Source organism: Syngnathus typhle, linkage group LG1 (assembly GCF_033458585.1).
Source record: "Syngnathus typhle isolate RoL2023-S1 ecotype Sweden linkage group LG1, RoL_Styp_1.0, whole genome shotgun sequence".
Taxonomy (NCBI): Eukaryota; Metazoa; Chordata; class Actinopteri; order Syngnathiformes; family Syngnathidae; genus Syngnathus; species Syngnathus typhle.
The window spans coordinates 20090363-20117658 of NC_083738.1; the positions used below are offsets into that span (position 1 = coordinate 20090363).

General features: G+C 42.4%; 1 protein-coding gene across 2 annotated transcripts; it reads right to left on the reverse strand.

The window, feature by feature from the left end:
* Positions 1–3995: 3995 nt before the first annotated feature.
* fgf24 (fibroblast growth factor 24) lies at positions 3996–15579 on the reverse strand. 2 transcript variants are annotated; one of them, XM_061288239.1, is made up of 5 exons: positions 14909–15579; positions 14740–14776; positions 9374–9542; positions 5967–6073; positions 3996–5016 (listed from the first exon to the last, which is right to left on the reverse strand). In XM_061288239.1, exons 1-5 carry the CDS (start codon positions 14938–14940, stop codon positions 4744–4746), a joined length of 618 nt encoding a protein of 205 aa, XP_061144223.1. In that variant the 5' UTR covers positions 14941–15579; the 3' UTR covers positions 3996–4743. The 2 variants fall into 2 exon arrangements, with proteins under 2 accessions (XP_061144223.1, XP_061144215.1); XM_061288231.1 differs by having other exon boundaries at positions 9365–9542; positions 14909–15562.
* Between the last annotated feature and the right edge of the window lie 11717 nt (positions 15580–27296).

Here is a 27296-nt window from a genome sequence, read left to right on the forward strand (position 1 = left end):
CCGAGATTCAATCCCACAACCTTTCAACTGTGAGGCAGACATGCCACCCTCGAGTCCACCGTGTAGTATAACAAATCCCTTTTGAAAAGGATGATGATACCTTATCATTTTTCAAATGACTGAACCAAGAAGCGACAGCCCAGAGCGGTCAGCACATAGCGCAGCTTTCACACATACATTCACATCAATGGACAATTGAGTCTCAAATGAGCCCAACAGGCGTGCGTTTGAACCGAGTGACATTGTGGTTTGCATTATAGCTGTTATTGCAAAGTCCACCGCATCGGTCTGCGTTTTCCACCAGTGCTACCGAGTACATCCAGTAAGCACATTGGTAATCCTGTAAAAACACTCCATACAATCACACACACTGTCTCCTCAGCGACGATGCCACGGCGGTAAAAATAAAATAAAATAAAATAACATTAAAAGGGAGCAACCATGAAGCCATGAGCCATGAGTGGCCACGCTCCTGTTTTGACAGTAAATGACGAGTTGTGAAAAGTCGAAACTGAGCTTTGTTTGCTTTGGAACGTATCACTTTGGCTATTTTTTTATTTTTTTTTGCTCACCTCCGCTAAAACTCCCAGAGACAAATCTTGTTAAAAGCAAAAACATTTCTGTTGGCACAGCTAATTGTTAAGTGTGTGGTGACGACTGTCTTTTTCTCACTCGCCCTGTCCGCGGCTCATACTGTATCCATTGTGTGTGCCCTAATAATAGAATCCCAACCAGTTGGCAAGCGAGGCTACATTTAAAGCTTGAAAGAGAGAGAGAGAGAGAGAGAGAGGGGGTCCATGTTTCATTTGGAAGTGATTGGGCCCACTGATCAAAGGTGGAGTCAGAGAAAAGCCTGGCAGGAGGTTTACGCGCACATACACAAGAAAAGAAGAAAAAAAAATGGCGTCTCCCCTTATTGGTTTAAATGTCAATATGCACTTTTTGACACACTTGGGTAATCCTGAGGTATGCCTATGAGGGGGGAAAAAAAAAACCATCGGAGGAGTTTCCTTCTTTCTGTTATTTTGGTGAGCTTTGCTTCACTTTGTGTCAAGCTGACTCGCATTGTACACGAAGCACAAAAAGTTTGGGATATTGAGCTACGAGGTGCAAATTAAAATGAAGTTCACGTGTAAATATATATGTTAGTCTTATTCAGAGATTTAACCCAAGAGCCCTTCTTCCTCTTTTTCAATTAGCATATTGTGCTTTTCCACCTATAGCGCCTCTCGAGCTTGTGAGAGATGCCTGACCTGATTCCTTTTCTTCCATGAAGCCTAATTCAATTTCCAAACAAATAAAGTCCGTCTATTTATTGCAAATGCATCCTACTCAATGTTTCATCAAACGGATAGAGTTCACTTCCAATCCACTTTTAATATAAACGATCGATTTACAATGTCGGATATGATTAAAAATAATTTTTTAGGCACTTAATGGGGTCAACCGACATTGTTGCTGGCTGGCTTGATTTAACACAGAAATTGATTTTGGGGGAAATTTCAGCGGACACGCAAAAAAAGAAGTATTTTAAATGTCTAGATTGTAGCGTACAGGTTTGGAGGTGATGTATATTAGTATTTTATTTAAAAGTTTTTTTTTTAATATTGATTGTAAACATCTATATTGTAGCGAACAGGTTTGGAGTCGATGTATATTAGAAGATAACATTTTGTAATGTGATAAGAGGTGGATTAGGTCGCTTACTGTAAATGACCGCTGAAGGCCCAAGTCTGAAAGTTACCGCCCGCCACTGGGAAAATATGGTTTAGTAGCTCATAGACAAGATGAAAAAGACAGAGAGAGGGACATAAAACATTCCGAAAAGTCTTTTCTGCTTTAACTCCACCATCGGAGACAAGCTCTGATCTATCATGTTGGCAGTGAATCATCTGCTGTTAAAAGTTGACCACACGTACCCGTCAAGGTAAGCGGGAAGGGTGAGGTGGGGGGTCTCCGGGGGGGTCGAAATGGAAGGAAGCAACGCTGGGAATTCAAACCCAAAGTATTTTTTTCTTCCCTTTTTTGCCTGGCCGTGGCATCATCATTCAGTGTGACGGTTCCTGTAAACAGAGTTCGGGGAAGCATGCCGCTGCGCATTCCTGCAGCACCTTTCCTAAAACATGGAAAAATGTCCACGCCGTTTGTGTGTTTACAACAAAAAAAAGACTCTGTCCTTAGCAGTGTTCCGAGGTTAGCAAAGCGCTAATCATCTCGGTATGATCTCGAAATATTCGAGCAGTGGTGCCATCATGCTTTTGAGGACTAGCCTTGGTTTTGAATGGGTCGTTCTTCAGGAGCGCCGCACAAAACTGCAAAGAACATGACACATTTCAACGCGAAGAAGAGAGGGGAACTTTGGTTTGCATTGATTTCCAAATTTGATCTCCGCTTGAAAATGGGGCACTGCGAAAAAACGGAGACTGCAGATTGTATTGCAGCATCAAGAGCTAAGGCTGTAAACTATGGATTTTATCCATGAAGACATTGTGGGCACAGACAAATAGTGACAAAGTGTTACCCTACGGATAATGCCGCAATAGCAATTCCAAGTGGAGACTGTGGAGTATAATACAGCAGCATGCAGACTCATGGGCTTTTTACCTGTTAAAGATAAGGAGACACCTAATTTCACAAAAGGAGGCGACTGCGGGCAACAGGAAAACGATGCTCGATAGAAAATGGGTTGTCCTGTTTTATCCTTTGTTCACTGCCCCAATTTGAAAAAGGGCCTTAGAACGCAAGAACTTATTTCTTCCTTTTTTTTTTTTTTTCAATTTATTGCAAAGTTAATTAGAGGGTAATTAGGTTGATTACCTTAAACACAGAAAACATTGCATTATTTTAAGTTTGACTAATTGCATGATATAACTGGAAAATATGAAGCATAAGTAACAACTAAGTCAGCAACTTAACTGAGTGTTTAAACAGAAGCACAATCCAAACATAAACATCCACTTTGCCTTTGTGAATACTTCCAATTGATTGAGCCACTCAAAATTCAGCTAAACAAAACTTGTAGCGCAAACCAAACATTTCAAACAAAGTAAGCATTAACCAAACCTAATACTTTGGCATTCAAGTCTATTTCCTACCAGTTGCACGTGGCCAGGAACTGAGGAGTCTCCTTGGGTCTATTTCTTCTTTGCTTTCTCTTTTTAAGCTTTTCTTCTTTCACTAACAGGCTTTCTCTTGTTATTACCCCCAGCTCACATGCTGGTCTGTAGGCAATATGGTTGTCAGTGGCATCTGATAAAGTTTTGTGAATTGTGATGTGTCTGTTTTTTCTCTGCCCCCTACAGGTCTGGAGGTGGACTAGTGGATATTTGGTCTGAATGATCTCTGCCTGTTTGTTGACATGACAATGGGAGATTGTGGAACGTAAAAGCACAGCATCAGGACCTCAAAGCCATGAAGAAAACATACGTATATCCAAGAGTTAATCGTAGGCAGCAAGAAAACTTACAAGTTTTATCCATGAGGAGACTGTGGGCATGTGTCGCAAATCGTGCAAACATCGGTAAACATTTGTCTTTTATAGAGATTGCTAGAATCCCCTCCACCAAAACTTAATTTGCAGAACCCACTGCTATTTATTTATTTGTTTATTTATTTTTTGCTCCGGACACCCATGTCAGCAACCAACACAAACATTAGTGCACATATCTTGACAAAAGTGTCACGAATACGTGTTGAACTGGAAGTTGCCCATTTTGGTTTGCCAATTTTTTAACAACTTTATTTTCAGTAGTAGCCCTTGCAAAGTTAGAAAAAAAAACCACACCAATTTCACAGATTATCCTGAGATTTGATGGACATGTCTATCATACGAGGACGTACAAAGAAGGCCCCATGTCCGAAACTGAAAAGGGAGTTGGCCATTTTGGTATGAAGAAGCCTCTCTGAACAAATCCCAACCTCGGAATGCTACTAGGAGATTCACCCAGTTGATCCCAAGGACCCGTGTCTTGCAATAAAAACATTGAAGTCACTGATTTAAAATATAGTCCTCATTTTATTAACAGAGGCCAAATAAAACTTAGCACATTTTATTTACAAAGGGGAGGCAATAAATATCTTAATAATAGTCATAAAATTATTTTTTGCTTACATTTAAAAAAAAAAAGATCATAAATGTGTGTGTCATGTTGTTAGTAAAGTTGCCAATAGACAGGTGAGTACACATTATTGGACAGAGAAGGTGGCAAAGTCACTAAAGGAGCGCCCCAGTAGAAAAAACAAAAAGAACAGAAACCAGGAGGTAGGGCTTCGTCACCAAAAAGAACAACAACAAAAAACCTCTGGAGTTATTTATGGCAAGTCCAGTAGTGCGTCTGTGTAAGGTGGAAGACGTAAAACTGGGTAAAAAAAAGAAAAAAGAATGCTGTGTGAAATATTGCACTCAAAGCAACACAGTCATTCTGGTGGCACTGTTCCGCCTTCTTCCTCCCGTCTCCATGGCGTCCTGTTTTAGTGGAAAGTATGGCATCCTTGTCAGGGCGGGGTAACACAAACAAGATTCCAATAAATCCCACTTGGCTGATTTTTATGGCGTTGCGTCACCTCCTGGCTTGACGGTCAACAAAGACGCTGTCCTCAAAAGTTTCCTCCGTACATATAAATAAGACGGCAAGACGCATCAAGTAGAAAAATAAAAATTTGTTCTTTCAATACCAGACTGTCCATGGAGTGTCCGCCCTCCTGAGTGCTGTCAATCAATCCATCAAATAACCCATCAATCAATCAGTTCCTCCTGGCTTTTAGCCGGCGGGCTCGCCGCGTGCGTGTGGTGACGGGGGTGAAGCGAAACTCCTCCAACCGGTCCTCGCGGCCCTTGGGGTCCCGCTTCATGAAGTGGACCTCCTGCTGCCGCTGGGTGGTGCGCGAGCCCTTCTTGGGCCGGCCCTTCCGGTTGAAGCCCAGGTACCAGCCTTTGTACTTGGCCGAGACCAGCGCTGTGTAGTTGTTCTCCAGGAACTCCTCCACAAACACGCACTCCTGCTTCCTGCCATCAGGCTGCCCAAAAAAACAAAAACAAAAAAATTAAAATATATCTAGCACGAATTAAAAAAAATAAATCTTTCCAGCTATTACTGATGAGTTTTTGTTCATCATATCTTGAAAATGTATTGGACTTTTGCTGCAAGAACATAATTCATACTAATACTGTTGGCCTCCAGAGTTAAAGTAGACCTACATTTACGTCTCTATGCTAAAGAGACATCCAAAGAGAGACTAAGGGCCGAGAGAAAAAACGGAGTGCTACTGCCAATTGTCGAAGACACACGAACTAACGACTACAAATAAGTGGAACGTTGGTTCTAAGGAGAACAAATATATCTGGAGGAGACTAAGGGCAGCGAGAAACAAAACAAAGAACAAGTTGATGCTAACAGATAACGTAGAAAAAACACTGCGTTTGCTTTGTATTTGCTTCTCAGGAATAGAAGGGCAGCAATAACCGAAGAGTGCTGCGGCTAAGTGGAGAATGAGACGCGCTAATTCACGAAAAGGACAGCGAGGTTCTCCACCGTTTACTTTTCTAGACGGAGAAAACACACTCCATAATCATGTTTACAGAATGTGTGCTGCAATTGACTTTTGCTTTGCATTGTAATTGAAACCAAGCGAAACCTCAATGCCCGCCCTTCAATTGCAGGAATGAAACAGCTTTTGATGGATGATTTGCATGAGAAATAAATAACGGTAGGCCGCTACTGTTGACCACCAGAGAAAACCAGAGACCACCTGACTTGAGCAGGTGACATAATTGCATTCCTCCTAAGTGATCATTAGCTGTGCGGGTGCATTGTGGCCATTGCAGCGGCTAATTGAGTGATCCAGTTACGTAATGGAGCAACGGGCCCAGAGTAATCAAAGGGGTTTTGTTTTGAGTAGGGGGACCAGCCGGATTACGAGCTCCCTCTCGGAAATATCCGTTTTGGTTTGACGCAATTCACACTCACCCTTCCGACAATTTTGCCCTTCTCGTTCATGCAGATGTAGTGTTGGCTTTCGTTTCCTTTGATTCGGATGTGGCTGCCGAAGGTTTCTGTCTCCACCACCAGAAGAGCTGAAAAAACACAAGAGAAGAAACAAAACACATTAGGGCTGTCAAATGAAAGCAAATCGATCCTTTTACATAAATACTAGCACTTTGAGGTTTGTTGGAAATGTAAAGCGCATTATAAAGAACATTTATTATTATTATTATTTGTATTATTAAATATGACGCTGGTATGCAAATTTTGCCTTTACAATGATATTATCGCACAATTTTATTTTATTTTTTCCAAAGAGGGATTAAAGGCAGAAAGAAACTGGTGCGCTTCAGCCAAGTGGCAAATGAAACACTCAAGGATCTGCCGTATTCGCTGAAGGGAAACAATCGTGATCTGAAATGAAACTACAGGCAGCAAGAAGATGCAGCCAAGTGGAGAACAAGTCATGCTCACCAAACATGGACGCAATTAACACTGTGATTGAAAGAGGTTTTTTTTCTTATGGCAAATCATCGTTTCAGGTTAAGACGCATGCTAAAAACCAATAGCGGCTCTAAGATGACACAGCAGTAGTCCACTCCCAGGACGCATCCCAGTCGGTGGCTCTTTCATTTTGTCCCCCCACGCACACACACACTCTCTCTCTTCCCCTGTTCCCCCTCTCTGACGTTAACCCCCGCGAGGTGGCCCTTTGTCTGTGGCGGGGGCCCTTCAAGCAGGGCTGCCAAACATTTGTGCAGTGGTTATGTGCCCCCCCACCTCCGCCGGATTAGGTTTCAAGTCTGCCTTTAGTCTGTGCTCACTCAATCAAAAAGTTAAGATGATCCATTTGTTTAACACACAGGGCAGCCATTCAGGACAGAATAGGCCCCAGGGACGGGGATGGGCTCCCCTTGCCTTCAACCTCCTGCTAGCCTTAAACTACACGAGGACAAATAGGAAGATGAAATGAGCCTTAAGCCACTGGAAGTTTAGATTGCTGGCTTTTTATACCGTCTGGATTCTTTAGTGCTTCTCCAAGTGGGGCACGCAAGCCCAAACTTCAGGGTCCACAAATATTCTTGCATCATAACAAATACAAATGATTAATGAATGAACAACTTACAGCCCTTTAAAGAACAGGACATATAGAATTGACGAGAAAAAGCAAAGACATTAATGAAATGATAATTCAGTGACTGTTTTGGTTTGTAACATGTCCCAAAATAGGAAAAAAAATTATGACTGAATTTTAATTGGTATGTGGGGTCTCGTGGGAAAAATTACAACCTGGAACCAAAAATACTAACAGCCAAAATACCCAAAGGCCTCAATATTTTAATCTTTTTATTCCAAATGTCCCCTGTTCTCTGCCTGTGTGTGTTCAGAAACAAAGGAGACATAAGTGAAGCTTTGGCCAAACTTAACGGGATCCTCTTGAGTCGCTGTCCGCTGAGCCGCGCTAATTAAGCGTAAACTAGCAGCAAATCAATGTTGTCATAGCAAGTGGTATTAGGTTGACAAAAGGAGGCCATGCGGTGCCTTTATTGACGCCGTGTAACAAAAAAGGAAAAATGCAATTCTGAGATGCTGTCTGATGCTGTCCGTCTCCTCTAGTTGCTTCTTAGTAAAGGCAAAATTAGTTCAGACAGGAGACTAAGGCCCACAAGAAAAGAGAGCACCTCAACCAAGTTGAAAATGAATCAGCAGCAACGGAGGAGGTCAGGGGTCTCCCGTATTTACATCTTAGTAAAGAGATCAAGTCAATCTGAAGGGAGGCTAAAGTGAGAAGAAAAGGGAGGCAAGGGGAGAATGAGACAAGCTAGCAATGACGGAGAATGGATTTACTCATGGATTTACTTCTGGGTAAAGATCAGACACATTCTATCTGATAGGAGACTAAGGGCAGCAAGAAAATGAAAAACTGCAGCGGAGAACACATAGCAATAATGGAGGACAAGGCTGTGACATATTTAAATCTCACCATAGCGATAACCTTTATCCAGAATGAGACTAAGGGCAACAACAAAACATCTTTCCAGATAAGGGCACGATCGGGACCTGCTATCATTTCGAGGAAAATCACCTAGTGGGTATAATAAACCCATAGTTGCTGTAATTACATCAGAAGACAATTTTGATCCTAAAGAGAACTCAGGGCAGTAAAAAAAACAAAACAATGGAGCACTTCAACCAAGCTGATAATGAGACAACACCAACGACAATAGAAAAGAAAGTCTCCCGTATTACCAGTCAGTCAGGACACATATTTTATTCGATGGAGACTGAGGGCGGAAAAAAATGGCACTCCCGCCAAATAGACTAGGACATGCTAACAAACAGCAACAACAAGGGAAGAGGAGAACGAGAGTCTCCTAGATTTACTTCTTGGCAAGGAGCAAAAAGATTATCCAGGCGACTTAGGTCAGCAAGAAAATTGGCTGCTGCAGCAACGTGGAGACTGCGGTGTCAAGATAACGTAGGCATTTGTGTATCATGATCAGTTTTTATCAACCATATTTGTAAAGCGACCACTTTACCGTTTATGGCAATGCAAAGACCCAAAACAAGAGGAACAAATACGACGTTCAACATTGAAGATAATCATACCAAATGACCTTTTCTTCAAATATGATTCCATGGAGACCCCCATCTTACAAGTAAATCATTAAAAAATGTGAATGTAGCATAACAGTATGAGCAATATGACATCAGGCCACGGACATCTTTTGACCCCAACTGTCAAAAATGGAGGATAATGTTCCAGATTGTCGATATTATCTGTTTAAAAGCCTCGCACTGCCACCCGGGTGACAGAGTAGCATGGAGGAGCATGGCTTCCTAAAAATAACAAATCTAGACATTTGTGATAAGAACAGCGCAGCACATGTCTTCTTGGCGACTGAAGGGCGGTGTAAGTGCTGGGAGTTGGCAGGTGCCAGGTACCGCAGCTGAACGGGCAGACGGGAGAGGAAGAGGGGGCGACGCACAACTGGCAAGGCTTCCTCGCAAGAAAAAAAAGAAAAACCAGGATCTGCTTCCACTCAAGCTCCAACAAGCAGCGAGGAAACATTTTTTTCAATGCCGCTATTTCCCAGAGTCAGCTGTTGTGAGCTGCTAACCATTTTAGCATGCGTGGTAGCATATTTGCTATCTGACGTTCCACCTCATTCCGACCTGGCTAAGTCATACCATTCCATTCCTGTGCCGTGGGTGGTGATAATCTATTTTAGAAGATTAGTTTACTCCGTTCTTGGCTAGCTATTAAGATTCTCACGCTAGTTTCTGAAATATATCAACTTATAATAGCTAGCTACAATATACAAATATACTGTCCTGTACAGTTTGACGTGTGGGTGAAATGCACAGGAATTCTCCCATACCATACTTGCCCCCATCATCTCCGTTGGCGTTGACCTTCTTCCCGAGGATCTGCACGTGCTTTCCCGTGGTCCTGCTGTACAGCTGGTAGATGCGGACCTGCTTGCGGCTCAGGTCGTCCGGGTTCCTCGTGTGGTTCTCAATGTAGATACGGAAGTCAGGAGAGCTCTGTTGTGACTCCTGGAGCAAGGACAAGGAAGGATGTTTTTATTCTTAGCATTAACTTGCATCCACTTCCAAAATCCCTTACTGGCGGGTCTTGTTGCATCACAATGAATATCATGTTTTATGTTTGTTAGTGGTGATTTAGGTTTCTTACTGCTTAATTACCTAGATGGATGTCAAGTCTGATCCCAGCCACGTTATTATGCAAGTAGTGCACCTCAGCCAAAACAATAATCATCATTAAAAACAAAAAAAACACAAATTTCAAATGAATCTATTTTTTTTCCCAAAGCATTATGTGAAAAAATATCCTCAGTAATTAATTCACAATAATCATGAAACTTGATTAATGGCCCAGACCTAGAGCGGATGTTTTTTTAAACAAGCCAGGAAAAACGAGCCACGTGTGGGACTTTAGTACTTTCGGCTTTTACAAGCAGCTAACCGCTGGACGTGCTGATGAAGTTTGAGAGAAAAAAAACAAGTGCTGCGCCTGAGGGCCATGTCGATTTACCTGCATTTCCACCACTAGCAATTATACACCTGAAGTCGCACTATCATCCCAAAAAGATCCGCCCGTAGGGTCGAGCATGCTCCATAAATTAACAACGGTGGCAAAAGCACTCAAACTATTACTTACTATCTTTGCTGACAGTTATATACAATAGCTGTCAACAGTGCAGAAAGTAAGGAACTCAAGATACCTGAAACTTCGACATACGAACTACAGTAACATCCCGCACGGAAAACGCAGTATGGACGAAATCCACAAGGCCACCACTGAAGGCTCCACCTGTCTGATGTTTACGAGACACCTTAGACCCGGTGTAAAAAACGGGAAATTGACGACTTATTTCACAGGAGCGGCTCCGTCACAAGCGCGAGTAGAGTGGGCAAACGTATACTTTCGGAAGCCCTGGAATCTGCAGCGGGACCTTGTTTCCACAGCTGTACGCCGGCGGTAATTGCACGGTAATGGCCCCTTACGTGGCGCTTCTCAGGTGGCTAATTACATACGCATTACATACCCCGAGCTCTCTTGTTGTTCTAACCCGGGACGATTAATGACATCCAGCGCAAGCCATGGGAAAGATGGCAGCCGTGCTACGACGACTCCTTAAAAGTCCGAAAATTTGATGTAAGACTCACAAGGTGCTAAAACAATAAGTTGTTTAGATTGACTAAAAGACTAATACAGTTAGTTTTTATCCGTACAAATGAATTAAACAACATGGAGTGAAAAATGTCAATTCTTTCAATTGGTAAAGTGTTCCCGATACATTTTCTAAGTCTGACCCCCAGTTGTGTCAAAAGGTCACCGTCGGGAAATTATTTTTTGCAGTGTGCCAAAATCTGGCGTCACCTATTTATCTGATTGCACTTTCAATTTGGGGGGAGTCTGTGTGTGAGGCTAAAGCTAAACCAGCAGCTTTTTTTTTTTACACTATGTTGAAATCAGTTGTCACCGATGGACTATTCCGTACAACAAAACAGACGGTGGTACGTATGATGTGATTGCAGGATGCCATGTCTCTTCGTCAAAGCACACACTGTCATTGCATAATCTCATTTTTCTGGCTTGTGTGTCAGTGGCGATAGACGCCGTCATATTCTCAAAGGTGAAAGGTTGCATTAGGGATTGGTGTGGTTTCCAAATGTCAAGATTCAGAGCCTGTCCCCATTTTTGGGGTGGGGGCACTCGATAGCTCAAAAGCAAACATGTCATGAGGAGTCAACAGGTTTAACAATACGATGCCACATTTTTTCCCCCGCTTTCACGTCAAAAGTTGACAAGTTGATCCCTGAAACGTGGATCAAGGACATAAAAAGAGGAAGTTCCACAGGATCCGCCGCAGATTAGCAGCTCACCAGGTGCGGGGGAAACTTGGTGCAGTTTATACAGAACAGTGGGAAGGTGGAAAATTTTCAAATGACGGGGCGAAAGGCGCTACTGGTTTACGTTGGTACTAAAAGCTTAGCCTCATACGAGCCTATTTCACACTGAGATCACGCATAGTCACTACATTTTTTACATTTTCGATGTTCCCAACCAATCACCCATCACTACTATGCGTACCCCAAATGACTCAAGAATTAAAAGCTCGCCGATTGAAACAAAAGTTCCAATTCATAATAAATAATTTATTTTGTGGAGTCCCATGCCACAGCTTTCGGCCCCCATTTTGCACATTAAACATATCCAAGAGTCTCCTCAGCCAAAGACAAAGATCAGTATCATCTCTCATCAACCCTCTTAAAGTGAAGCTTAAAAGTTGGAAGAAAAAAAAAAAGAAGCCCGCTGAGGGACTTATCTCCCATCTGGCCATCTCCAAACAAACACAAAGGTGTGTTTTGGTGCAAAGTTGCACTTCTTGTCACGGGAAAGGCAAAAGCGGCCAACGCGGCTGAGCGGCGGCGCTTTTTATCAGCCCGCCGTCTCCGCGACTGCCCCCCCCCCATTCTCGGTCTTCAAAGACCACTTGAAAGACGATACTCTGCCGACTTCAAAAGCTGGAGGTGATTGGTCGCATCCATCTACACGTTAACGCTTTGACAGCGGCGGGGTCACGAGCACGACAACGGGCAAAGACGGGCGCATCAGGCGGGACGCCTTACTCATCACCAATGTTGAATGGCAAAATTAGAACCTGCGGGGAAGTCATGTTTCGGCCTTTCTGTGACTCTTCCAGTTCTTCCATTGTGACCTGCTGCTGATGACGCTGTATCGGTTCAGTGGCCGCTGAGGGTAACGTTACTCAACATGGCCGCCTTCGGATTGATAATCACAATATATATGTTTTGAACAGCGCTGGAACACACAACACACGTTTTCCCAAATTTTGAAAAATGTCCTCGGCTTTATTTGAAATGGAAAAATAATCGAACGTAAAAACCCCAAACTGATTTGTAATATTTGTAATAAGTTTGACCTCACTCGATTTTGTGTTGTCTGGCCTTTTCTCTGAAAATACGTTTGTGAGCGGAACGTTCGGGTTGTGACGTCACAATTGAGCTCATCTACATTGTACCGCCTTCACATTTGAGTTTCTTTGATTTGGAAACTAGGCTGAGAGAACATCCGCACTTTTCAAGTGACAGCAAAATGATCCGTCCAGAATGACACTCAAACCCAGAACCTCTGCAAGGGACAAACCTCTATTAGACTATGCCGCCCCGCATGATGATGCACGTTACAGTAAATGCAGGTTTATATTAAAACATTACACGTTCTGGCTTGTTTGTTTCAATGTCACAGGTCATAACTCGGTGCGGGAGAAGCCCACCAGGGTGCGGGCTGTGTGTGTGTAGAGAAGGGGGGGGGGGGGGGTCAAATAAAAGCGTTGTAGTACACCGGCATTCTCCCGACGCTGACCGAGCGAGTCATTAGGTGCGCAGACGCCTGCTTGTGCTTACGGTTCAAAGTGAGACGCCGCTCGTAAAACAGGGCAAAAAAGAGAAAAAAAAACAAGCAACCTCCCTTGAAAAAATAGCAAAGCATCTGTTCAAAGAGGAGCTGTTAACCCCCCCCTCTCCCAGTTTGGAGTATCTGTAAAAACACAAGGCACGCTGCTAATTGAGGTGCACATACACTATGACACACTTGTGCTTAATTGCCACACACTTTAAATGGGATTTGCAAGCGTGGTCAACATCAACTAGTGCTCATTTTATGCCCGCTCATAATTGAGTCTATGATCATCCTAGTGAGTGCCATGCTCGCCCAAACGCACTCGACGTCAATATTATTGTCATCATGCAGAGGTATCTACAACAGAGGGGTCAAAGGTGAAGCTGCATTTTCTTTTGCTTTAAAATGGTTTTGCTATTGGGTTCTTGTGCTTCGCTATGCCAAAAATGGTCATGGGTCAGTGTGACCTGCTGCATGTTTGGTCATAAATTCAATATTCATTTTGAAATAAAAATATGTTTCAAAGAAGAAATGCAAAAAATTTGGATTTTTTTTGTTTTAGATAAAATATGAAATACTTAAAAAAAAAAAACAATATGACATTTTTAAAATATTTTTTATTTTCAGTATTTAAATTTTCCAAATGGACAAAAATGACCCACTGCCATAAAATCCAAATATTTTTTCAATAATTTTATACACACATCTGCATTTATAAGACAAAACTAAAACAGTATGGTCTTTTCTTTTTAGAATTTAAAAATATGTGTTTGTGTACATACGTATAAGGAACAGAATACAACAAAATATTACAATTAAAAAAAATATTTTTCACTTTAAATATTTGAACTTTGAAATAGACCAATGTGATCCGCTGCCTTTAAGTCATACAATCAAAATGTATTTTTAAAAATAACTAAATATCAAATTAATCAAAAGAAAACGGTTGTTGTTTTTAATCTTTAACATTTTTCAAATATTTTCCAAACGGATCTTTTTTCTTTTTCTTTTAAATATTTAGTTTGCTTTGGTCACTATTAATCTAAAAACAATCATTTTGAAATTCATATCAACTGCTAATATATTCCACTGAATTTGTTTAAGAAAGAAAAACTAAACAAATATTGTGAATTTCTTGAGATACATTATTGACACTGGATCATGTGGATATTTTCTCTTTCGTAACTGGGCATACTGATTATTTTTCTATTTGACATTTTCCCATAGAAATCAGTTCATGTATCATGATACTGTTGGTATCCTACGTAAAATATTGCTAGATAATGGGATGTATCATATGCTGACTTTTTTGGGGGGGGGGGGGGGGTCCTGTATTGTGATGCTATTATGGCCATGCATGATAAGGATATTGGTAAGTTTGGACTCAATTTGGCACCTTCAGTTAGGGAGACCCTGCTTTAAAAGCACACATATGCAGTGCTTCTCAAAGTGAGGTCAGCAAAATATTTTGCAATAAACGATGACAGCTTTTTAATTTTTTTTCGCCAGTGTTATTGTTCGAAGTGGAGGAAACAGAGGCTTTTTTTTTATTTATTCCAATTTGTTAAGTGTAGCGTGGTAATAATAAACTTTCAGAACTGTTAAATATGTCAAACTTTCATTTGCAAAATATTAAACTAAATCATTTAACATGTTCCATGTTTACTGCCCCTCCCCCTTTTTAATACTATATTTTAGTGTTGGTTCTGATGGCGGTGCTTGTAAAGCGAAGCCTTTTTTTTGGGGGGGGGGGGGGGGAGTGATTGGTGCATCATTACAAAAGCAAAAGAAAGGTGCACGTACCTTTATCTGAAAGTAGAGGACCAGGAAATGTAAACACCTGAGAGGAAACACGCACATGTCAGACAAGTGAGTTCAATTCCGCGAGATAAAAAAGCGTTTCAGCGACTTCTATTGGAAAGAATGCGGATCGTTTTTGAGGTGGAGGTGTGGTGCTGGTGTGGGCACTTACAGGTAAAAGAACCTGGAAGGCAGCGGCGACATCTTGACACCTGCTTCCGCTCGACACACCGAGGAAAGAAGGCGGGGGTGGGTGGAGGGGCGAACCGCCACCACCGCCGCCGCCTTCCTGGAACTCCGATGCGGCTGTCCGTGCGCCTTTTACGCACAAGGCTCCGGCGAGGAGACGCTTCTTGCGGCGGTGGAGTCCGGCGGTGAAACGCTCACCCGAGGCAACATGAGGCGCTTCCTTGTCGACGATTTATCCAGATTATTTACCAAAAGAAACAAAATCCCACTCTCCGATTGTTATCCTCTCCAAGATGATGGAAAAAAATAGATCACAAATTCCCAAAGTGTACCTGACGAGGGGAAGTTCTACACCTTGCACGTGCCATTGTCTTTTTTTTTTCTTTTTTCTTTTTTATTGTGCAAGTGTCGTCTATTGAAAAAGCGTCCTTTCCACCTGTCCGTGAATTCTAAATATTGTAATCATGAAGAGGAAATCCAAAGTCGTCTGTCAGAGGGCTGAGCTGCGCGTCTGCGGCTGCCCGTTGGGCCACTGTGAGGCTTTTTGCTCGCTGGTGGGTGGAAACTTGTCAGCGGTTTGCACCTGATAGGGTAATCCCACGGACCATCAGCACGCTCGGGCTTCCCATCGCGCACAACAAACCCCCCACTACCCCCACCGAAACCCTCCATCACCTCCCTTCTCGGTGATGGTTCACGTTTTTATTTTTTTCCCCCCACTGTCAGTGCAGGGAGTCATTTAAATGCCAAAGCGAATATTGGTGCGATTTTTTTTTAACATTAAAAAAAAAAAAACTAAAGAGACTGTTATGTATTTGGAACACGGCATCTGTTGATTTTGTTGCAGTTTTTATTTCACAACAGGCACTATTCTGACTTCAATATACATTCAATGTTAATTTAAAAGATATATATTATAGAAAGAAATATGGTTTGTAGCGATCTTAAAAATGTTTTGCAATCTTTTGAAAATAAACTTTTGTCACTTTTGTGATTTTTATATATTTTGGGAAGTCTAATTTTATGGTCATTTTAGTTTGTAATTGAAATTTTCCATTGTGTATTTTGTCATATAAATATTTCATTTTAAACATTAAATTGTTCATTTTTGCATGTTTTTCCAATCTTAAAAGGAAATGTTCCAAATATTTAATATTGTAAATACAAATGTGTTTGTTCATTTCTCAGATAGATATTTCTAACACGTATATTTAAAAGAAACACATTTGACGTTTTATATTTCTAATTTGTGTACGTCGTGTACTTCCCCCTCCACACAAAGAAACGTTTTTTTTCTTGCAAACTTCACTTTGATTAACACACAAACGTTTTTTCTTGCAAATGTTACTTTTATTTTAATAAGACTACCTCAATAGACGACCGCTAATGTTATTTTTCTTAAGACCCCGTGTCGCGATTGCGTTGCTCCCCCGCCTGACAGAAACGAACTGTCCCCTGGTCAGCTTGTTATTTGTGCTTTTGAGAAGCTCGCCGCTTTGTGGATTGGCGTGCACCTTCACCAGACAGCATTGAAATGCAGCCCGCCTCCCCTTCTAGCCTCTTTATTTCAATAACGTGCTATAACTTACCCGACATTTAAATGAAAGAGAGGTGTGAATGTGTTTACAAGCGCTTCGGAGCTGGCAGCGCAAGAAGTGAGCCGCAAGCACATCCCCATGCTGCCGTGAAAAAAGAGAGAGAGAGAGAGAGAGAGAGAGAGCGAGAGAGAGAGAGAGAATGCTTTGTGGCTGGCCTTTATTGTGCCATTAAAACTGGATCCTCAGCATTCCTGCCCCACTCATATTCAAAATCATCCTAAATGATGACATATACATCACCTCCCATGTCGCCATTTTTAAGGACTATTCCAAAAAAGACACTCCATTGCAACTGCGTAAACTCACAAATATTTTTAACTTCTTTTCATCACAATTAATGCAATTTGATGATGCTTGCAAGGGAGATGTCGAATGTGGCTAATAGTTGCTGTTATGCCAACAACCACTCATTTGTCACGTGCACATTTGACAATCTCAGACAATTAAATCTGAGTTAAGGTCGTGATCAGAGCATCAATTTTCGGGACGGTTAATGGACTCTTAATCAAAATAAAAAAATTATCATAAAATGGATAAAAAATACCTTCATTTGTTTTGTTTGTTGACATGTTTTTACAATCAAACAAATGTGAGACAAGTTATTAGAAAATACCCAAGCTAATGTCCATACCGACACTCATGACTAAATGTGATTGGATAATAATTAGTGCATTTCCCTGATCTATTGGCAAATAATGTTGCTTACGTTATGTATTCATTCATTTTTTAGTCCAGTTTTTGCGGTGCCATTTCTTAAAGAGGAAGTCAATCCAAGAACTTTCTTTACAGTTATATCGTCTATGCAGCCTTACTAGTCTAAACACGGCATTCTGATTAATGTTGTGTTTGTAGAATATGAATTGAACAGTAGAATTCACATTTTTTTAACCATTTCAGTGGCTGGCCATTTTGCCACTTGCTGTTGACTGAAAATGACATCACAGTTGCTTTCTAAAGATGAGCAAATACTATTGCTCAGAAATGATAACAGTAGAATAATTATTATTTGCATTTTATCCAATGTGAGAAAATGCTTGCTAAATATGAACAAATTGTAAGTGGACCAGTGTCCTGGAATGGATTGTTTTCCAACTGAAGAGAAATTTGTGATATTTCCCATGTCAGCCAGTCAGTCATTGATTTGAGGTATTACCATGTACAACACACTTTGATGCAAACTGTACAATAAAATGCTCTCCAGTTGCCAATGGAGCATACCAGGAGGACACATGAGAATGGAGAGAGTAGGCTGACGGTGTCTGGGAACTTGGACGAAGAAAAGAAAGAAGAGAAAGGAGAAAAATAAAGTTGGCTAATTGTTTTGGTTGACCTGGCATGCTATTGAAAAGGACTTGAGTAATTATTTGTCCTCTTACTACCTTCATTTGAAAACTTACATCTGTAATTCTACAACTCATTTTTTCTATAAAGGATGGTTCGTTTTTTCAACCTCCACGAATTCAATTACTATTTTTATGGTATACATTTCTTGTTTTGTTTTTCACAAGTCAGATTTTTACTTTATGTACAGCTCTTTGTAAGCAGATGTGGTTGTTCTTAAAGTGCTTTATAAGTAAAGTTGATTTGGCCCAGGTGCCACCCAAAAAAAGGGGGGCACGTCAGATCTGTTATGTTTGGCCTTTCAAGCATTTGAATTTGAACCTCGCTCGTGCAGCAGTGCGTGTCTGTCCACGGCGACAGGGACTGTGGGAATGGCGGTGGGGACGTCTCATTGAACCTCGGGGAGGAGGTGTTCGAAAGCGGACGGGTGTACGGGCGGCTTGAAGCGCTCGGTAGGTTCAAAGGGCCCTGAAGAGGCATTTAAGGCCTGACAAAAGAACTTGGCAGATCAGTAAGTGAAGCCCAATGTAGTACATTAGTGTCAGGACCCCCTCCGCGTCCCTCCCACTTTGCACTTTCATCTCTGACACGGACATATTGACTGAAAGGAAGGGAGGGGCGGCGAGGGAAGGGAGTGGCGGGGGGTTCGGAAGAGGGGGGGGGTACCATTCAACTCCCAAGGTGAGACAACTCGGACAAGCCACCCAGAAAACTTTAGGGAAAAGCCACCCTGACGTGTGAAGACCCACACGGGACGGCCTCCTTCCTCTGATCTCACCGGAATCAACCTCACCCCATTAACCCAGTACCCCCCCCCCCCCCCCCCCAAAACATCTAACTCCCGCCCTGACTTCCCTTTTCACACCATTGACCATGCGCTTCTGTGGGCTACTGAGCAATGGCGGCGGGGTCACGACACCTTAAGGGTGCCAGAGAGAGGAGCCAGAGGGGGGGCGCTGCTCGCCAGCTACCTCAGCGACCTTTCAAGTATTACCTGAAGGGGGGGGGGGGGGGGCTGTGTTTCAGTAATTTGTCCCTCGTCACACATTGTTTGCATGGAGTCATTAAGAACCATTTAGGTTTCGCCCTTGAAGGGTGTGGGGGGCTTGCTGAGGGGGGAGTGAAAGGTGAAAATTAAAAGCTTCACTCTTGTACATCTCATCCCAAACACTGTTGCACAACATATACATTAACTTGAGCAGCTGCTTTAAATACAAACAAATGGCTCTGATCTAATGTGGCCTGGAGCCGGTTTTGTCCATATTTTGCTTCATTGTTTTCTTTGAAGGTTTCAAGCAGATGATTAAGACGCTCACCAACATTAAGTTGGTACAAATAAACCCTTAGCGCATATGTTGAGTGGAGCATTTGTTGATGTTGAGTTCCATTTTGGCATTTAAAGAAAATCCCAAGTGTCTCATCTACTAAAGCTTCGTGAGAGCAAACACGGGCCCAAACTTACATCAATTTTGATTATTCAGGGACAAATTTTTGTCATGCAGTGATTCTGAAAAAAACCAGAAAAAAACGAGACAAATTGCTGGTTTAATTAGTGTGTCTTCTAGAAGGCATGTTACCATGGCAAGGAGGTGCAAACAAAATGAGAGGCAACGGGGAAATCAGATCTATTCCACTCGTAATCGTTTTTGAAATTCCCTATTGGGCAAAGCAATGTAATTTGGGAGTTTCTGAATGCTCCAAGCTAAGTCTAGAGCCAGACACAAAATTCTTGCAAGGTTGTGATTTTTTTTAAAGACTTGGACGAACAAAATGTTCCCTAACGTAACTACAGTATTATTGCAGTGTATATTGTCCAAGCCCAGTCATGAATAGAACCCCCACTAGTATGTGACTTACTGCTGTATATATTCATAATTGTACAAACTTCAGTTGCCATTCTGGGTCACATTTCAATAGAGGATTTAACGTTTTCCAAAATTGAAAATGTTCACTTCAAACATCAAGTTTGAAGACCATGATAAATGATTCTCACTCGCTGGGATTGTTTGTATTATGGTGCAACAATTGTCCCTCAGACCATTTTTGGCACCTACGTAAATGTCACCACTCCTGGACGAGCAAATGTCTCGTGTCTGGTTCTCAGGCAATCCTGAAACAATATTACAATGACATAACAAGCCTGGGTGGGAGAAAAAAAGTACAGCTGCATGTATGAAAACAGACTGCTTAATTAGAAGTAAAAAAAAAAAAAACTCGATTCGAAAATGTACTTAAGTGCAAAAAACAAAACAAAAGTAATCTTCCCACCATTGTTTCCCTGGTTGGAGAAAGCCCATCATTTTTTTCTAGGGGAAGATTAGCAAATGAGGGGTTGCCTCTTTGTTTGCGACCCGGCGTAAAATTGTTACGAGACCCAACAAGCTGGCAAAGAAGCGTTGGCCTGGCTTTCACAAAACGTGCGATTATTTGACAAACCCTAAAAAGAACACCTCGGTGCCCCGCTGTATTCCTCCTCAATGGCTTGATGGATGGCGGTTTACAAGCCTCATTAACGGCACAAAGGCCCAGAGTCAATTAAAAATCGGCTGGAAAACAGCTTTGAAAAGGTGATGCTTCGGAATCAAAAGGATGTGGAAGCCCACCGAGTGCGTGACCCCCAACACAACCTCGTAATTTGATGAGGACTTTGATTGTGAGTCGCCACCTTCATGTTGGGGGGGGTGAGAAATACTAAGTGAGTGTTCAAAGACGAAGGCTGTCACGCTAATGTTTATCTGCTTATTGTGTGTCTGACTGACGTGTCATCAGGTGCATCTGGGCTTGTTGTTGCCTCATGGATGGGCTTGGTTTTAACCTGTGAAGCTGTCACATTTGGCATTCACACACTTTTAGATTTTAATAGCAACCTTTCTTGGGAGAAAAGCCTCAAGTTTAGTCTCAGTTTTTGATTTTTTTCCCCCCAGGTTTATTCAGGATTTCCAGTTTCGCAATAAACAGTCAAGACCACAATGAGGAAAAAACTCAAGAACAAAATGCGCTGGAATAGACACAGAGGCAAGAGCAGGACTGAAGGATTTGAAACCAAGAATAAAGACCAAGTCAAGATTAGGACTCATGGATAGAAACCAAGTCAAGACCAAACCTTGCTACAGGAGAGAAAGAGTCAAGACAAGAACTGAGGGATTGACAATAAGTCAAGACCAAGACTTGCAAGAAGAGAGACCAAGAACTGTGAACTGTGACCAAGTCAAGACCAAAACGTGCTGGAATAAAGACTGAGGCAAGACCAGGACTGAGGGGTTTGAGACTAAATCAAGCCACGGCTTGCAAGATTAAAGACCAAGTCAAGGTCAGGACAGAATGATTGAAACCAAGTCAAGACCAAAACTTGCTGGAATAGAAAGATAGGAATAGGGAATCTCAGACTTGCAAAAATAGATACCAATTCAAGACCTACACTGAAGGTTGAGTCACAATTGATAGATTTTGAGTAACAGACACCACGTTAAGACCAAAGGCTCTGTTTTTGTGCAAGTCTAGCACAAAGCATGTGAATTGGCATGAACGCAGCAGAGTGCGAGCCAATCAAAGCAGCTACCCTCATTCCCTTTTAGGAGGACGACCTACACGTATATTTCTTTTAAGGTGAACAATGTGACCCCTGCAGTTTTAGTCTAGAGAATAAATCCCGAGGCCTCTATGTCTCAGTTTGAGTTCAAATACAATTGCTTCCAAGACCAGACCCAGTGGCTTTGAGACAGCCCTTGAGTACAAAAACACTATTTTAGATTTTCCTTTTTTTAACAGGGTGATTAGGTTTTAATATGCGAAATTATGGAGGACCTGGGAGATGATGAGACCCGAATCTTGCCCCTCAATTGGGGCTTTGTAGTTTGAGAAAGGAATGGCCAAAGTGCAAAATAACGTTAATGGTCAAGAGAAGCACTTAATGCGCAGCATTGCCATTGGACCTCTTGGGTCAAGAAAATGTTCAAGAGTGGTTGGAGTGGAGACCCCTTCCTCGAGCAGCCTCTCTTGGCGTAAGCTAGCCCGAACCTGCACTTCCACTCATCCTAATCGCCGAGCCCAATCCATTCCCCTGTCTAGCACCTCTTCAGAGCCCGCTCGCCCCCTTTGTTCTGACAATACACAAACGACCATTCAAATGGAGGGACTCTGTAATCAGTGAAATACTAGCCTTGGGGCTTTTACAAAAAAAAAAAAAAAAGAGAAGGAAAGAGCGCAAGAGAGAAAGAGAGAGAGAAAATCCAACCATGACCAATAGACTAACTACCTGTCTGGCTTTTTAGCAGCAGATGTTATTTGGGAAAAGGGAAAAATGTGCCACTCCAGATGTACAATGTGAAGGTTGGCAGGGGAGTTCTCAAAGTTTTTGGGTCCGGGAATTATTATTTGAAGCTGTATTTCCCCAAGGGAAAAAAAATGAACTCGTAATGGTCACCACTACTATTTGGACAGAATCAGATCTTGATCCAAAAGTGAATATGTGTCCGGATCCAAATTGTGTTATGAGATCTGTTCTGGTTCTGGATGTTAATTAACATAAAAACACATATCCTTGTTTGTAATTGTATTTGGATGACATTTGGTGTGTAGCTTGGGTTACTTTTTCTAAACCCTGATAGCTCATCCAAAACAACACGTCTGATGTCAATGAGTTTGGAATATAGTGAGCTACGGCAGGTGGACAGTCTTCAATGTAACCCCAAAAAATTGGCACACTTGAGAAGTCAAAGCAGAAGTAGGCGAGAATGTAAATCTAGCATAAGCAAGTTGGTCAGGAAGTGCGTGATTATGAAGTGCGGGTTTGCTTTGCGCGGCTCTTTATAGGAGATCCCTCCTCCGTGCTCACTCCTCTCTGATAACCATTTTTACATTTTAAATCATGATGACATAACACCAAGGGAGTAAGCATCGTCAGTGTCGGAGTATTTAAGTTCACTTGAAACTTTTCTTTGCTTTTTTGTTCTGAATAATCCATCATAAATTACAAGGCAACGGCATTTTCTATGCCTCTGCTTAAGTAACTGACTAAATAGCCAATTATGTGAGCGTAAAAGCAAGCACGACCGTTCGTGTAATCAACTTAAGAGCGGGGCTCCAATCAAGGGGGACCACATGCAACGAGCACAAGAGCGCCACAGAGCTCGGGGGCTTCAAGTCATTACAGATTTGAGCTTTTTGAAGTTCAGCGACTGACAAATTACCTTGTTGTGCCGGACTGCTTGGAGTGAGCTATGTCTTTCAAATATCTGGTAAAGGTAGCGCCCGGGGCAGCTTTGGAAACTGAGACGGGATGCTTTCCGTTTAAGCGGAGCGAAGTTGTGATTTGGTGGATACATTTGAAATGAAATGCGGGTGCCCTCGAGGAATAATAAACTAATCGTCTTGACAAACTCGGCACATCCATCCAGTGTTTTGTAACTTCATTGCCTTGATGCAACCATCACAGACTGCATTCCGTCGTTATAACTTTTCTCTAACTTTAGTGATGGTTTATTCCGATATGATGTAAATTTAATTTAACCTCGCCACCGTAGCGATCGGAATTACATGTGTCATAAATTGCAAAGACTCAGTAGTTGTCTTTAACTAGTTCTGTCAAGTTCTATCTATTTCCATTCCACTAGTACTCATTAGAGTCATGGGTGGCAGCTAATTTTGAATGTGCAGGATTTTGGAACGTGGGACATGAACACTACACGACACAGGAAGGTTTCAAACTCTGGACCTCAGCACTGTGATGCAGATATGTTAACCATTAGCTTAGTATGCTACCCCAAGAAATAACCGTCCACGTAGAGGGAATTTTTACATCGTTGGTCAGAAATCGAGACTTTTGGAAATAAAGGAACCAGTTGTCATTCAATCTCTGCATTAGCACATGTCCATAGGGCCGCCTTGCATGTGCATTCCAGCACCGGTGACATCTCGCCATGTTTTTAATGCTCACCAATAAGGTGACCCCCCCCCCCCTCCACTAAATGCCTTGTTAATCATCACATTTCATTCTTGAAGAATGAATAAAACATGCTGGCTGTTGCAACCTTCTTTTGCAGAGTTGTTAGTCAAAACGCTCTCCCCCCCTCCCCTTTTGCCAAACTTGAGTCACCCTCAAAAAGTTCTCCAGAGGAGAAGCTGCGAGTTTGTGCTGCGAGGAATGCGCTTACATCTTTGCCATAGCAGCCGGCGAGGTAATGCGCTCGCATGTTGGCGCTTGTCGAGGTGAACGCACCTCCCTCTTCTGTATTAATAAGCGAGCGTGTGTCCCTATTGCTGTTGTAACCACTGGGCTGTGTTTTACTGGGCTAGGATTTTTTTTTCTCTTTTTAGCTTACGGGAAGATGTGATGAAGTCCCCCCCCCCCCTCCACCAATTCCCCCCCACATGCCTATTTCCATTGAAGTGTTCACAATCCAACACCGTTTCATCCCCAATGCTGTCAAGTAAACACCAAATAAAGCCTTTCAAACCGCATAACTACATGACAGCCAGGCGAAAAGGTTTACACAAGTAGATAATCTGTTGTCTGTTTTACTGCGCACGAATCGGAGGTCACTTGTATTGAGCTGCGTATAAACAAATGACGAATGCGAATTTTCGGATCCGAGCGAGAATGACTCTTTTTTTCATTGTTCATTTTGTTATGTGTACTAACGTTGCAAGAAAATTGAAATGGCAAAGCTGGTGACGTCCTGTATGTGAGCAGCCCGCTGTCTTCGGGTTTGCGCGCGTACGGGAATGTTTAATTATCATTATTAAAGTCAAGCGCGAAGCAAACAGTTAAGAACCCTCATCGAGGCAGTCCATCAACACCTTTGTCATGTCTTTGCTGTGCGAAGAAGTTTGCAAATTTGAATGTTGGAGAGAAACAACCCCTCCCCGGTGAGCTTAGCACAAGCTAGCTGGGAAGACAGAACATTCCGTATAGTTACCGCTTGTATTATTTGTTCACAAATAACGTTTACAAAGTGTCAGATGAAATATTTTCATGTCTTTTTTGGGAGGGCCTGTGCATGGAGGGAAGTAGATGAATACAGTCAGAAAATGTCTGGTGATGACAATGACGGCTTCCCTTTGCGCTAATGTAAACATACCAACGTGATCACTTTTTTCCGCCTCAGGCGAAAGCCTTTGTTCCATTTGGAAAGCCTCTGTGAGAGCTTGACTGTTCCACTCTCTTCCTCACTCCCTCTCTCGCTGGTTTATTTTTGCTGGTATCCAGGTGATGCGCCTGCCTGTCACATCAAGCGCAGATGGCCTTATTTCCTCAGAGCAAAGGTCAAAACAATCGACATGGGAGGGATAGGATCATGCGGTAGGGGAAGCAGGGGGTTTACAGACCACACTTGTTCGCTTGAACAAGTATCAAGCTGCCAATCCCAAAGATGTCTGTGGATTGCACCGATGTTAAAGATTCTGGGAAGCCGACGTTATGTTTTCATGTGAAAAATCTCAATTCAAACAAAAGGAAGGTGGAGCAGCAAGCAAGTGTTGGATTGCAAAGTTTCCACTTTTCACGCAAGTCAAAGACGTCGCTGCCACTGGGGGCCGCCAAAGTGTAAACTCGGCAGGCAATTCAAAAAGGATACTACGCTTCTTTTTTTCCCCCCCTGCTCCAACACGTGTTTGAAGGGCTAACACCAAGTTGCGTTCCAGTCCGCCGCATCATCAAAACAACACTTTGCAGCCTTACAGTACTGACCACATGGCAGAGCCACAGAACTATAATAAGCTTGTGTTAAGACATGTTGACAACACCTGCTGTTGTGCAGCCTGTTTTCCCTAAGACTAGGCGTGCAGATGTGGCAGAGTACATCTGCTCATGTATATAATACATCAAATTATCATTTGGAAACTGCATTTCATACTTACCGTAATTTTCGGACTATAAGTCGCACCAGCCATAAAATGGCCAAAAAGTGAAAAGAAACCCATATATATGTATATAAGTCGGTCCTGAGTATAAGTCGCCCCCCCCACCCAAACTATGAAAAAAAACGTGACTTATAGTCCGAAAATTACGGTACTTTGGGGGGGAAGGTCTACTAAGTCAACACAAAATGGGCAAAACAAAATGTTTTTCCCAAAGCTTCACATTTCTAGTATCCATAAGCAATATAGCGTTAGCGTCCCACCAGGATGTCAGCGGTCGCAGCTGGAAATTTAACCCGATTCCAAACTCTACCAACTGGGTGCAAATTCAAATGACATAATAATTGATCAAAAGAAAAAATAAATTGAAAACACCCATTTATCAATTTTTTATCCCAATTTCCTTTTTTCACATATTCTCCATGTCGTGAAATAACAACAGGCAAGCAAGAGTCGGTCGCTTTTAGGTATCAAAAATGGAGTTATAAAAATGCAGGCTGGGTTTTTGCGAGTAGAGGCATTCTGAAAGTGCTGTTCACATTCCCAAAAGACATTCTGAAAGAACAGAGTGGGATGAGGTTGCATAATGTGCACCTTGGGTTCATGCAAAAGAATGCCTGCTCTTTTGAGAAGCGCATGCTGACACAACCAGGACGTCTGAGGGGAAGGATGCGTACTGCGACGTTCTTGGCAGGCGCATTTGGTGGCCTAATTTATACTAGTTGCTACAAGCTGTGCTAACATTGAAGGTTAGATGCTTTGAATCCTCATCCAGTAGCCCCAAGGGTTGACTTTGAGGCGCTACATTTTGGTGGATTGTAAGGTCATGAGGTTCGGTCAAGTGGGTCTCCAGTCAAAACGGTCACCATCCGTTTAAGGCCGCTTATTGATTGCCAATTTAATGGGATTGCAACACAATCTTTCAAAAATCAAACTAAAGTACAGCAACTTCCCTAGACAGAGCCCGCTACAAAATATTGATAGTTTAATCACAACTATAATCTCAAACTATGATCAAGACTTGCTTGCATACTCTGAACAAAAATAAAAATGTCCCCCCGCACCTCGAGACTAGATGCACCAAACTATTAGGCCCATGACAAGAAACCATGCCTGAACATGAAGTCGGCCATCTTGTGGGAAATTTGGCGGAAATGTCCTGGCGCCATACTTAAATTCCTCAAGTAGAATTGATAAAATGACGTTTTCCCATTATCGTTGCTATTGTTGTAGTTATACTACATCTTAATTGCAGTTCCGCTCAAGAACTGCGCACGCCACATTACAAACCTTGTGTCTGTACCTCGGGGCTGCTGAATTCCGAGTCAACCACAAGAAAGGAGGCGTGCGCCGGGTGGATTTCCACGTGCTTCATGCACGATCCGTCTTCGTTTTGGCGGACGACGCCGTGCGTCATCCCACCGCTGCATCACTTCCTCATGGCTGGGGGGCAAAAGAGGTTCAGCTGGGCCTGGGAGTGAAGTCATGCCTGAGTCACACTTCAAGGTAATCAATTTGTTTCATCAAAAAGCCAAGAACTTCAGTGCCATCCAGTGGTGGGGGTGCATCTTGAAA

Bases quoted from the DNA above. Each gene is read 5' to 3' on its own strand.
- fgf24 (XM_061288231.1), bottom strand. From the start codon at position 14,940: ATGTCGCCGCTGCCTTCCAGGTTCTTTTACCT. The intron at 14,777-14,908 runs GTAAGTGCCCAC...GTTTCCTCTCAG, and splicing joins CCTTCCAGGTTCTTTTACCT to GTGTTTACATTTCCTGGTCC. The intron at 5,017-5,966 runs GTGAGTGTGAAT...TTTTTTGGGCAG, and splicing joins AGGGCAAAATTGTCGGAAGG to CCTGATGGCAGGAAGCAGGA.